Here is a 14051-nt window from a genome sequence, read left to right on the forward strand (position 1 = left end):
AATTTGAGGTTAAATGTGAACGCTATAGGGGTGACGATTTGATGCCTCTGTGTATTGTATCTTCTTGCCAATAGGCTCTATGCAGAGCAGCCATATTGGAAATATGGGCCTGATCTTTACTTCCTTCACAGGACTTACCAATTGTTTTAATTGGAACAGAAGGCTCTGTTCCATTTAGTGTAGCACAGTGGTTCTCAAACGTCTTAATTTCAAGCACCCCCATAACTCTGAGAATGTACAAATGGACCAAATGGTTCCATTTATACACTCTCCGAGTTGTAAGTGGCCATTTTGAACCCCCTCAAGGCACCATGAGGGTACCTGGACCCACTGGTGTAGCAGAGCGTTTCCAGTGAGCCAACATGCACGCAATACCAGCACTGTGACTCTGTTTGACCAGAATGGAACAGAGCCTTCATTAGTATGATTGGTAACACCTGTGAAGGAAGTAAGGAAGAGGCCCAGTTTCCTAACGATATGGCTGCTGTGCATAGAGCCTAGATACACAGCCCTGGTGAGAGGTGGTGACTCACCCACACAGTTGTCACACAGGCTGCAGTGGGAGGTGCGTGGAGGACGGAACATCTTGCAGGTGAAGCAGTACTTCAGTTTGATCACCTGCTGGTTGATGAGAACCTCCTTGGTGCGCGGCGGGGGGCGGTACGACGAGTTACCTACGCTGTCTGCGTGACAGAGAGAGAGAGAGAGAGAGAGAGAGACACACAGACAGACAGACAGACAGACAGACAGACCTGTTTACACAATTCTTTATTACCTTTTAATTGTACACAATTTCTGACATTTTGTTGTTGTTTTTTTAGATTAGCTTTGACAATGTAAACGTTATGTTTTCTCATGGAGAGAGAGAGAGAGAGAGAGAGAGAGAGAGAGAGAGAGAGAGAGAGGAAGTGCGTGCGTGAGTAGTAGTGGTCTAACTATTTCCGAATAGCCGAAGTATAAAATAGGGCTTAAGTGACTCTGCTTAAAGTCTTTGATGTGTTAAACACCCCAACACACATTCATTAAACAAACTCAACCACTGCGCACATCAGTGTAGAACACACAGCAAACACGCGTATCACTGTCGGATATTTGAGAACTTTGTTTCTATTTCCCAGGATGTCAGGGAATCCAATAATAACCAACACAAGCCTCTCTGGAAGGAAGCTGTAACACGCTGACTGACAATTCATCACTGTCAGGCAGAAACCTTGTATCTCCGTATTTTTTTCGTACTTTTATTTTCGTAAATTAATGCCCTATTTCGTCATATACAAATGTGTCACGCAAAAGTAGCGAAAATAGCAGATCAACAAGCTCACATGTGATGTGACACATAGTGAGCTGTACATGAGCTCTTGTCGCTATTTTTATAATTAAGTGTGTCTGTGAGTTTTATACGCATTTATCCAATAAAAAGTACTAACAAGAGCTTATAACTAAATAATAACTTTTTGCATCCATTAGAAAACAGGTTATTTTTTATATTTCCTGAAAAGTAACGATTTAGAACAAACAAGGTTTCCACTTGAGAGAACATTACACTTAGAAGAGAATTACAGAGCATGTGCTAACTGTTGTGACGGAGTCTTCCTCTGTAATTGACACACAATCAAAGCGGTAGCAGTCGACTTGTGGCTGGGCGCGAGTGCCAACAAGCTTCTAAGCATCCTTAACCCATTAAGAAAGCATCTGATCTGATTTGAACCATTATCTTATACGTTGGCTATTCAAAAATAGCAGATCTACAAGCCCATGAGCTTGAGCTTGTAGATCAGCTATTTATTTATTTTAATCATGAAAAATGTGTGCAAATCTTTGAATATATATATTTTTAAAGTGAACATTTGTAACTCAAATCTTTGCTTCTGGGGGATTCTACAAATGTCTTCTACATTTTTTTTTTGCACTTGGTCTGCTCTTTTTTTCCCCCTATACCCCAAACCTCTTTGCAGTGCGAGGCGTTGTGAGATTGTAGATCTGCTATTTTCAGCTAATGTTCCCCTGGGAATAGGGATTCTAGGGTTCGAGTCGTAAAAAGTTCCTTATCACACAAAGATGTGGCGGTCCCCCTGTAATAACTTTGAGGACCACCTAGGGGTCCCGTACCCCAAGGTGTTGAAGACCCATGTTTTAGAGCACCGTTTCCCAAACAGTGGGTCGGGACCCATTTGTGGCTCATGGACCCATTTTATCCTATGTTTTGTTTTGAATTATTAATATTTCAAAAGATGTTCAAATATTTCTCCAAATAATTCAACATTTTTTTCTCAATTAAAAACAAATTAAAACATTTTTCAAAATAATTTTATAAATTAGGAAAGAAAAATAACACTTTTAAGAAGTAGTAAAAATAGCAGATCTACAAGCTCACAACAGCGTTATACATCTGCTATTTTCAGTAGTTTGAAGATTTCTCTTTTGGGTCTCCAGCTAAAAGGTTTGGGAACCCCAAGATGAAGGTGTGATTGTGGAGTGTGTGTGTGTTTGGTGATCTGCCGGGGTCTCTCTTTCATACCGATCTGCCTCTCGATGTGCGCCGCCTCGTCGGGTGTGGCGCGCGGCAGGATGCCGGGGTCCGACAGGCTGGTCTGCAGCAGCGTGACGATGACGAACACGCAGAGCACTCCTCCAATGGCGGGGATGCATCTGGTCAGGTGACGCACCAGGAAGGGACAGCTGTCGCGACGACGGTCCAACCACAGAGAGACCACAGGGAGACAGAACCATTCATTTCTTTTGGTCATGTTTTTTTTGTATTCTTTTTTTTCCCCTCAACCCCAATATGCTCTATGCACAGAAGCCATATTGTGACGAAATTCACAGGTGTTGTCAATGATACTAATGAAGGCTCTGTTCCATTCTGGTCAAACAGAGTCAGGGTGCTGATATTGTGCATGTTGGCTCACTGGAAACACTCTGAGGGGGTTCCAAATGGCCTCTTAACAGGTGTGTCACTCTGAGAGTGTACAAATGGAACCAAAAGGGTCCATTTGGTTCCATTTGTACACTCTCAGTTATGGGGGAGTTATGAGGGTCGTGGAAATTAAAAAGTCTGAGTACACTAAATGGAACAGAGCCTTCATTAGTATCATTGGTAACACCTGTGAAGGAAGTGATCATGTGGCTGCTGTGAATAGAGCCAATACAGAATGATATTCATATAGCCAGGGGTGGAAAAGAGTACTCAAATTATTTACTTAAGTAAAAGTATCGATACTGCAATATTGAAATATACTCTGTTACAAGTAAAAGTCCAGAATTCTAAATTTACTTGTATTAAAAGTACAAAAGTATTGGCATCAATATGTACTTAAAGTACCAAAAGTTATAATTATATAATAATAATTATTCAGAATAATTATATAATAACTAAAAATAATTTATGGGTACCAGGGGGTCCCCAGCAAAATGTGTTAATTAGTGTCACAATCATTTTAACCGATTTAACCATATTGTATACGTTGGCTATTCAAAAATAGCAGATATTTTAGAAGAATCTTTCAAAATATCTGTGCAAATCTTTGTATATATTTTAAAGCGAACTCAAATCTTTGCTTCTGGGGGTCCCTGGCACAACATATCTTTGAGATGGGGGTCCACAGCTAAAATACATATCATTTTAGGGGTCCTTGACATGAAAACGTTTGAGAACCAGTGGTTTAGACAGATGCTAGGTTCATCGTTTACCTGCTATCCTATAGTTTTAAATGATGTTATTCAGATAACATGCAGTGTAGACAGATGCTACTGTATACAGTAGGTTCATTGTTTACCTGGTATCCTAGGTTCTTTGAGGCACTACACTGTTCTCTCTGCACTCTACTTAATGCCGTGGTGTAAAGTAACTAAGTAGCTTTACTTAAAGGAGAGTTTTGGACTAAAGTTTTCTTACCTTTTCTATGACGTTATGATATCTTAGGATGAATGGTACAGTAGAAATTTGATAGCTTTAAAAAAAAAAGAAAAATGGTGAGATCTGACGTTCATAGTGACAGAACACTATGCAACCAAAAAAAAAACGAAAAAAAAAAACAGAAGTCTCGCTAGACGAGATTGAAATCTCGAGATTTCAATCTCGTCTAGCGAGAAAACTGTTTTTTTTTTGTTTGTTTTTTTGGGGACAGTGTTCTGTCACTATGAACGTCAGATCTCACCAAAAAAAATTAAAGAAAAAGCTATTAAAATATGTGATCTAACCTAAGGCCTATCCGCGCACCTTTTAAGCTGTGGCGGCTCAGGGGTGGAGTTATGAAAATGTTCTACTGTACCATTCATCCTAAGATATCATAACGTCATAGAAAAGGTAAGAAAACTTTAGTCCAAAATTCTCCTTTAAGTACTGTACTTAAGTACAATTTTGAGGTATGTTTACTTTACTGGAGTATTTCCAATGTTTAGTACGTTTACTTCTACTCCACTACATCTAGGAACCAAATATTGTACTTTTACTCCACTACAATTATTTGAAAACTTTAGGTCCTAGTTACTTTGCAAATATAAATTATTACATTATAAAACATACATTGACCACATCAGCTCTATGTTATACATAGGCTATTTGAAAATAGCCGATCTACAAGCTCACAACGCGTGTCGCATCGCAACGCATTGCGAGCTTGTAGATCGGCTATTTTCAAACATTTTAGTACTTTTACTTTTGGTACATTTTGATACCAATACTGTTATACTTTCCCTCAAGTAGATTTTGAATTCCGGACTTTTACTTGTAACAGAGTAGCCTACTTCTACATTGCAGTATTGATACTTTTACTTAAAGGGATACTTCACTTTAGGGCCGGGGACACATTTAAAAAAAATATTAAAAATAAATGAAAAAAGTTATGGAAAATTCATGGCCCCCTCACGCATTAGAGTGTCCTACTAATGCGTGAGGGGGCCATGAATTTTCCATAACTTTTTTCATTTATTTTTAATATTTTTTTTAAATGTGTCCCCGGCCCGAAAGTGAAGTATCCCTTTAAGTAAAACATTTGAGTACTTTTTCCACCACTGAACTTATGTGACTATTTGTTAACGTGTAGTAGTGTAGTTCATGCTTACTCTGCTTATTCTGATCTCACACTAGCTTGTAAGTCGCTCTGGGTAAGAGTGTCTGCTAAATACCTACATCAGGGGTCTTCAACGTTTTTCAGGCCAAGGACCCCCTAGCAGAGACAGAGAGATGAAGCAGGGACCCCCTCTATATTGTATAAAATTGTGTTGCAGATTCAACTTTTTTTTTTTACTTGCTGCTTTTTTCCCCCTCCACACCAAACATCTTTGCCAAAAATAGCAGATCTACAAGCTCACAACGCCTCGCGCTGCGAGGCGTTGTGAGCTTGTAGATCTGCTATTTTTGGCTAAAATTCTCCTCAGAAAAGGGACGCTGGTGGTTAATGTAAAAAAATATCATATCACACAAAGAATTGGCGGCCCCCCTGTGGTAACTCTGAGGACCCCCTGTTGAAGACCCCTGGGCCTACATTGTACATCGGGCGTCCATAATGCCACTTCTACCAGCAGAGGGTGCTGTTGGACTACTGTACCCCACCACTGAGTCAACAACAGGGCTGCAACCACCCCTGTTAGCTATTATTCTATTGATTCCTTTTTCGATTCATTGAATAATAATAATTATAATTGTGTTGTAATGTAAATAATGCATTTCATATATCAACGTATCGACACAGGAAAACGTTTTATAATGGACTAAATTCAGTGGTGTAAAGTAACTAAGTACATTTATTCAAGCACTGTACTTAAGTACAATTTTAAGGAATGTGTTACTATACTGGAGTATCTCAATTCTTCTATACTTTTACTTCTACTCCACTACATCTCAGGGGCAAATATTGTAACTTTTACTCCACTACAATTATTTAAAAAACATTTACTAGTTACTTTGTAGATTTTGATTATTATTACAAAACATACATTAAACACTTCAATGTAGTGGAGTAGAAGTAAAAGTATTGAAAATTGGAAATAGGTAAAAAAAAAGAAAATACTTCAAAATTGAGGTAGCCTACAGTACTTGAGTAAATGTACTTAGTTACTTCACACCACTGTGGACACACATATAAACATATATATGTATTTATTTGTATGATTTATTTTTAAATAAACATAAAAACGTGAACTTACTCAAAAATAAAGAACAGTCCACACGTGACCAGAATCAGGCCCAGGGTGAGGGGCAGGACGCCGCTCTGTCTCGCCACGATGATGCGTCCATCGCAGTAGAAGCGGTTCTTTCCCGGGAAAACCTCCCACTTCCTCCTGGGCCTTCTGTTGTCGCTCTTTGTGTCGACGTTGTTGTCGTCTTGGTGATGGTGGTTCCTCTCAGCGTCCCTCTCAGGGTTCAGAGCCTTATCCGCAACCAGTGGTGGACAACATATACACTCAAGTAAATACTCAAGTATTCAAAAGTGCAATATCAATATTTCTGCTGTATTGAAATCAGTGGTGGAAAGTAACTAAGTACATTTACTCAAGTACTGTACTTCAGTACAATGTTCAGGTATTTTTTACTTTACTTGAGCATTTTCCAATTTTCTGTACTTTTACTTCTACTCAACTACATTTCAGAGGCAAATATTGCACTTTTACTACACTATAATGATTTGACAACTTTAGTTATTTTTATTAACTTTATAGTTATTATTACAAAACATGCACATTGTGAGCTTGTAGATCTGCTATTTTCAAAAGATTTGTATACATTTGATAACTTGTGAAACAGGACATTATGCATAATGAGTACTTTCTACTTTTGGTAGGCCTACTTAAAGTAACATTTTGATACCAATACTTTTGTACTTTTACTCAAGTAAATTTTTAATTAAAAACTTTTACAGAGTATTTCCACATTGCAGTATTAATACGTTTACTTAATAAAGAAATGTGAGTACTTTTTCCAACATGAAAACATTCTAAAATAGTGAAAATAGCAGATCTACAAGCTTGTAGATCGGTACCAGATTTTGTTTTCCACTATTTCCAAGTATTATGACAGTATGAAATTATTAAATATGTCAGTCGTGTCTTTGTGTCATATGTGCCCTGTACAAAACCTCTAAACCTCTAAATGTCATGATTCACAGGCCTACCTCCTCAAAAAGTTTAATCTCTATATTGTGATAGTAATCATTGCTATAGAGTGTTTGTTCAGTCTCCATGTCTCTCCAGCTCTTTATCAAACAGAAAATACATTTTACGGTAGGTTGTCAATTTCAGACAGTGAATCAGGAGAGAGTAGGATTCATCAGCTTCAATTTGAAAGTGTTCCAGTTACAATTGTGTCTTCTCACTTCTTTGTTTCATCACTTCCAATTTAACTTGTTTATCCTGTGTCCTCTATGAGTTCTCTCTCCTGATTGGATGAAATTGATGTCCCGAACTGAACAATGTATTTTCTGTTTATTGAAGAGACGGGGCTATCATAGCAGTGGCAATAATAAATAGCAGTGACAATAGTAGCTATTTTAGCCTTGGATCAAGACTATCATAGATCGTAGCTCTGGTCCATTGCGTTAGGATAACTCCCTCTAACGCTATGGACCAGAGCTATCATAGTTATCGATTTTGACATTTGCATCTATCTAGATACGAAAGTAAAAGTCAGACTAGATAAAATACATATGATAGCCTTGATCAAAGGCTATAGATCTATTTAACACTTATTTTAACAAACAAATATCACGTAACGCACCTACAATTAATCGTCAAGTTTAATTTCATGATCGTGACAGAATCAGAATCACTTTAACTCAATTTCCCTATACATACATACATAAAGAATATAGCCTACCGTTTCCCCCTCAGCCATTTGCAGTGCAACATTAAACATCAAACCATAATTTTTTTTTAAAAAGCATATTAAAAAAAATGTCTTAATCTAAAAAAGGGCATAATAAAAAAACACACACAACTGGAGAAAAAGCATGTAAAGGCATCCCTACCTCCTCAGCCTCAGCATCTTCTCCAGGGTTCTGCTTATGGTGCTGATGCTGTGCTGGAGGTGGGGGCGGGGCGGCGGTGGGGGGTGTAGGTGAAACTGCCTGCGGTCCTATTTGCTGATATTCGCAGTTTTTCATGTTTTGTGGCGTCCGTTTGTTGTCGTTTTCGTTGCTGTTCCTCTGGCTTGGAGCACCATGTCATGTGCAGAGCAGCAGACAGCATCACAGCAGAACAGACAGACAGACAGACAGACAGAGAGAGAGAGAGAGAGAGAGAGAGAGAGAGAGAGAGAGAGAGAGAGAGAGAGAGAGAGAGAGAGAGAGAGAGAGAGAGAGAGAGAGAGAGAGAGACAGACAGACGGGCTCGCGGTGTTTCAGATGAACGGAGGCATGTCTGTCTGTCCGGTTGCGTCAAGAGCGACGCTTTAAATAGACTACAGTTCCGTCGGAGCTGGATTAATTCTGATTTCAAAATAAAAGCTAACGTTTTATAAATATTTACGCTTTACCGAAATCATAACTTATTTAGTGTTTCTCAAAAGTGGTGGAAAAAGTAGCCTACTCACATTTTTTACTTAAGTAAAAGTATCAATACTGCAATATAGAAAGACTCTGTTACAAGTTAAAGTCCGGAATTCAGAATGTACTTGAGTAAAAGTACAAATAAGTATTGGCATCAAAATTTACTTGAAGTACCAAAAGTAAAAGTACTCATTATGCACAATGTCCCATTTCAAGTTTTCAAATGTATGAACATCTTTTGCAGATCTACAAGCTCACAATGCGTCGCATCGCGACGCATTGTGAGCTTGTAGATCGGCTATTTTCAAATAGCCAAAATGTATGTAGGGCTGGTTACAGTATGTTTTGTAATATTAATACAAATCTACAAAGTAACTATAACTAAAGTTTTCAAATAAATGTAGTGGAGTAAAAGTACAATATTTGGATCCAAGATGTAGTGGAGTAAAAGTAAAAGTATTGGAAATTGGAAATACTCAAGTAAAGTACAACTACCTCCAAATTGTAGTTAAGTAAATGTACTTAGTTACTTTCCACCACTGTTTCTCAAAATATGTAAAATAATCATATTTGAACTGGGGGCACAGCACCCTCACAAGCTCTTGGAATTGTAGGAGGCATTACAGTTAGTTTGACAGTTAGTTCCACAGATTTGTGAATAATATTTGTTTTAATTGTTTGCCTCTTTCTTATATTATTTGTCAATTTGGCCAATGTTTGAGCAGTTTTTATTGTATAGTTTGTTGATAACTTTCCATGCAGTAATGGTCTTTTTCTTTTCTTTCTTTTTTTGGGGGGAGATATTAAAAAGATATTTAAAGTCCTTAAATTGTCTCTTCACTGTCATCTGGGGACCCCCCAAAAATCATGTGGGGACCCACATGATTTTGGGAGGTCCACCCCCCCCCCCCCCTCTCCATGACGCTTTCAACCACGCGACCCTATTGGTTGGGAAGTGTATTGCACTCTGATACATTATAACTCTATGAGAAAATGGCCGCCAATCGGATTAAAATGCTTTTTATTGAACAAAATGGAAGATACGGGTACTTATACCCACCCGAAGTGATTGTAACATGTATAACCATGGGGTCAGTACTTTATATTTGAAATCTGAACGTTTATGTAGATGTAGTACATCTGTAAATGGGCAAAGTGCAAAAAAATGGTTGAAGTTTCGTCATGACTGTCATGATATGACAGTCATGTTTCATGACAGTCATGATATGACAGTGATGGTTCAGGGCTAGTATTAGCCATGCATACGTTTAAATGCATACGTTTCTCATAATCTTCAATGAAAATAGTTATTCAGAAGAATCAGTGTAAGACACGGGAACAGCATTATTCACCACTGAGTGAATATACTAATCGCTATTATTTTGAAGCGCTACCGGAAGTCTAATCTCGATTCTAATTAAACCTGTCTTGATGCAGGCTTGTCGTTACATTATCCAGCTGCAAACTGAAAGACTAATACATCTATTTATATTTTATACACCGACCTATAGCCTACATCTATTTATATATACATACATATATACAGCTCAAAGTTGTGGTGTTCAGGGAGAAAAAAAAACAAGAGCAAAGGAGATTTAAGTGACAGTAGTTTAGTTTAGCATAGAACAAAGACGTTGGTCTGTGTTGCCATATTTTGTGAGAGAAACAAGCAAGCAACCAGGTCTAGGAAAACAAGCCCAAAAGAATCAACTAGGTCAAATGAGTACTCTAAATCTATTTGAAAATACATTTACTATTTTTTCAACTCTTGCAATAAAAAGGGGAATATTTGGAATATATTTGGGAAAACATTGTAAACAACACAAATACTCCTTGGGCACAACATATTTATGAAAATATGTGAGAACCACTTAAATTATAATACAAACAATTGGAAGCAAGCCTAAATAAGCAAGTACACTTTGGAAACAAGGCCAAAAAACTGCAACCTGAAACCACCAATATTTACAAGCAACTTTCCAGAAAAACAAGCCCAAAGTCGCTTATAATAAGTCTACTTGGCAACGCTGCTGTTGGCGAACACAAACGGCTAGCTTCCCCCGACCAGCCGGTGTTAATACCAAGGATGGTACAATGACGTCACGAACAATCGGAAGTGTGGGTAGCCTTTAGTGATAATTTAGCGCAATGGCGTTTAGCCAAGGCGGCTACGCATGACTGTGACGTCACTGTCGAATCCTTGTGGTATTTTTTATTCTAGATTTTCTAGCCAAACCGATTTTATAATCTGCAGTACGACGGTGTCGCTTGTCTAAAATAAATGATCTACAAGCTCTAGCTCTACCAGATTCCACCCAAATGGGCGTCCTGTCCACCTAATCAAAAATTAAGAAAATAAATGGATAGGCCAAAGTAAAAAAAGCCATAATCATTGCTATTACAGTCCAGTCTCTCGCTGTGATTGCAAGCACGTGATTTCTAGTAGAAATATTGTTCCAGGCGCCCACATGTCCCTAGTGCCCAGATGGTTTTGGTGCCCAGTTGTCCCGGTGCCCACCTGTCCAGGTGCCCACTCGTCCAGGTGCCCAGTTATCTCCATCCCTAAGTGCCCACTCGTCCAGGTGCCCACATGTCCCTAGGTCCTTGAAAGCATCAAAGGTAGGCATCTCATCAAAATCAGTTTAACCACTTTAAACCTATTTTATACTTCAGCTATTCAAAAATAACCAATGTACAAGCGTCCAAAACACATCCTGTAGATTTGGGGTTTTTTTATATAAAAATGTTTAGCGATTTTTTTTATCATTTTGAAATTATTTAAAGGGCAAGACCACTTTTGCCATATATAGAATATAGGCATAATAAATATGATGACAGACATTTTTGTAGTTACAAGTACAAAGCAAAATGTATAGTGTGAATCTTCATCATATTCCTGCCAAATACAAAATCAATGGCAAAAAAAAAAGAAAATTAAATATGTTTTGTTTTTGTTTACAATTACAAACTTGAACTTGAAAACCTCCAAACAATACTGTTTTTGCTCTTGGAGACGAATCTACTGAGAGGAAAGCTAGTTACAATTGTAAATATTAAAATAAATCCAAAGATAACACTATACCCAGTGATGGACAGTAGCTAATAACATTTACTGAGTATGTACTATACATTTATTTTATTTGTTTTCATATATCTGTACCTTTCTTGAGTATTTGTATTTTGGGATACTTTCACTCCACTTCATTTAAAAAACAAATATTTTGCTTTTGACTCAACTTCAAATATAGCCTATATCAAATATAGTGAAAAAAGCACAATGTGTCTATACTTGACTCAAGTAATGTGATTGAGTACTTTGTCCACCATTGCCTACACCCGTGTCTCAGAAAAATAATTATCTTTGCTCGGACTGGTGATGGGTTTGTGGAAGTGTTGCTCTGAGAGCTCTGAAGTGAAGGCATTCTCCAGCACTTTTAGCATAGACCTGTGAACTTCATCCTTGAAATCATGACCCATGAACACGTACAACAGTGGATTCAGGCAGCTGTTGAGACATGCCAGGCAGAAAGCTATGGTAAACCCGACGACCATCATGTTTTGCACCGTTTCACTGTGCTCTGCCACCATGAGATTCACCAACGCAATCTGTTCCATGATTTGAAAGGGGGCCCAGCACAGGAAAAATACAGCGATAACAGCTGCAATGATTCTGAAAGGGCGACCTGATTGGCTGGCCAGCAAGCGCTTCCTTCTGAGCCGGTAGATGATGACAGAATAGCAGGAGACGATGACGGTGAAAGGGAACACGAATCCCATGAGAAAGTCGGTGATGATCATGACGCCACGGCGAAACTTCCACAGCTGCATCGCGGGTGGACTGTAGTCATCGGTGAGGGCAAAGTTGTCAAAGCACCAGATGATGTCCTTATCACGGGAGGAGGGCCGTGTGTCCTTAAATATGAAGTAAGGGGAGCTGAGAGCCAAGGCCAGAACCCAGACACCCAGACTCACACAAGACGCCTTTCTGATGCTGCGGTGGTTCTTGGTCCACACTGGCCACACCACACATACACATCTGTCAACACTGATGACCATCAGAATGAAGATGCTGGCGTACATGTTTGTGTAGACAACGGTTAAGTTCAGTTTGCACATGAATTTACCAAAAGGCCAGTGGAAGTCCAAAGCCGTTTCTGTGATTCTCAAGGGCAGGAACGCTGCAACGAGAAAGTCGGCCACAGCGAGGTTGAGGTACCAAATAGTGTTGATGGTTTTCTTCATTTTGAAGCCCGTCACCCAGATGACAACTCCGTTCCCCAACACGCCGAGCACAAAGACCAGGCTGAAAATGACAAGGGACACGATCTTGAGGGATTTGTTGTTGAGTTCAAGTTCATAGTCATCATCCTCCTCATAGTCCTCCCAGAAAGAGCCATTTCCACCAGACAGATCCACGGTTGTATTGTGATAGACAGCAGTTGTGGTCATAATCCCCATTGTCCTAAAAATGGAAATAACAAAACAAAGTTATCACGCTTTGTTTTATCACAGCATTTTTAATTGTTTTAAAGGTGCAGTAGGTGATTATATTGTACTATGTGAAAGGAGCAGGACTACACCCATTTTCAACCTATCTTAATTGATCCTCACAAATGTGCATTATAGGGCATAGCAGTGGTGGCCATTTTGTGGTTCCACCGATCCAAAGCCTAATCATTTTTAGATTTCCAAAAATCTATTATTTTAAGTTATATACCTATAACTGCACCGATCTGTGTAAAACTATTTGCACTCCCTAGAGGCCAAGGAAAAACATTTGGACTGCATTTTTCACATCTGCCTTTTATAGCGCCACCGCTATTTTTCTAGTTTATTTTCTTTAATTTCTCTGTATTTTGTATTTATTTTTGCTATATTTGGAGGCCTGTTCATCGTGCTGTTGGGATTATGAGTGAATCAATGGGATACCTTTTGGCAAACTGCCAACAGGTATCACTTTGCCACCGAGGAGAAACGGACTGAGAACTTTGTAAATGACTAATATTGATTTATTATGGGATCCCTCTCTTTTGGACTGAATAGCCCGTAGCATAATGAGTGTTAAAAATCATCTGAAACGTACTCCTCCTATTGTACTGTACTGCCCAAGATGACCTGCTTGTTCTAAAACAAAAATAATAACAAGAAAGTATAGAAAAAAATAAAAGGGCATAAACTTGTGCGTCCCCAGCCGATATCGACAATAAGCCGCTCCGACCTATATAGAGCTTTAACTTTCTCACCAAGAAAAACATTTAGTTTTAACCAAAAAATATAACACTACCTGTAGTTTCATGTATCAGTATCCCTCAGTAAGACATAAGCATTTATAATGACCTAAATACAGTTGATGAAACATTTCAACATTTACAACTCTTAATTAAAGGGGGTGTAAGTGATTATTTATGTTAAAATAAGTGTTAAATACTCTACCTCCATATTATATATTATATATGTATGTATATATGTATATATGTATGTATAAGAAATGTATATATAAGAAAATATACCTGTTTCAATGTGTTGAAGTGGTGTCAGCCAGAGAAGTGTCTTCTTCAAACTGTGGTC

The 14051-nt window shown here is 38.4% G+C and overlaps 2 protein-coding genes across 2 annotated transcripts in view; both read right to left on the reverse strand.

Annotated features, from left to right (window-relative positions):
* LOC308095721 (palmitoyltransferase ZDHHC18-B-like) overlaps positions 1–8099 on the reverse strand; it is a gene marked incomplete at both ends in the record, with an annotated part of 30502 nt that extends 22403 nt beyond the window's left edge. The window contains 4 exons of the mRNA XM_080442760.1: positions 534–683; positions 2519–2679; positions 6148–6371; positions 7965–8099. Of these exons, the coding sequence (XP_080298886.1) occupies positions 534–683; positions 2519–2679; positions 6148–6371; positions 7965–8099 (670 nt within the window). The remainder of the gene's footprint in view (positions 1–533; positions 684–2518; positions 2680–6147; positions 6372–7964) is intronic.
* A 3714-nt stretch (positions 8100–11813) lies between these two features.
* LOC308095722 (chemerin-like receptor 1) lies at positions 11814–12941 on the reverse strand (the record flags this gene model as incomplete). Its single annotated transcript, XM_080442761.1, has 1 exon — positions 11814–12941. The coding sequence occupies one exon, from the start codon at positions 12939–12941 to the stop codon at positions 11814–11816; it is 1128 nt and encodes a 375-aa protein (XP_080298887.1).
* Positions 12942–14051: the final 1110 nt, after the last annotated feature.

The sequence above is a fragment of the Gymnoscopelus braueri genome, assembly GCF_963280865.1.
Source record: "Gymnoscopelus braueri genome assembly, chromosome: 11".
NCBI lineage: Eukaryota > Metazoa > Chordata > Actinopteri > Myctophiformes > Myctophidae > Gymnoscopelus > Gymnoscopelus braueri.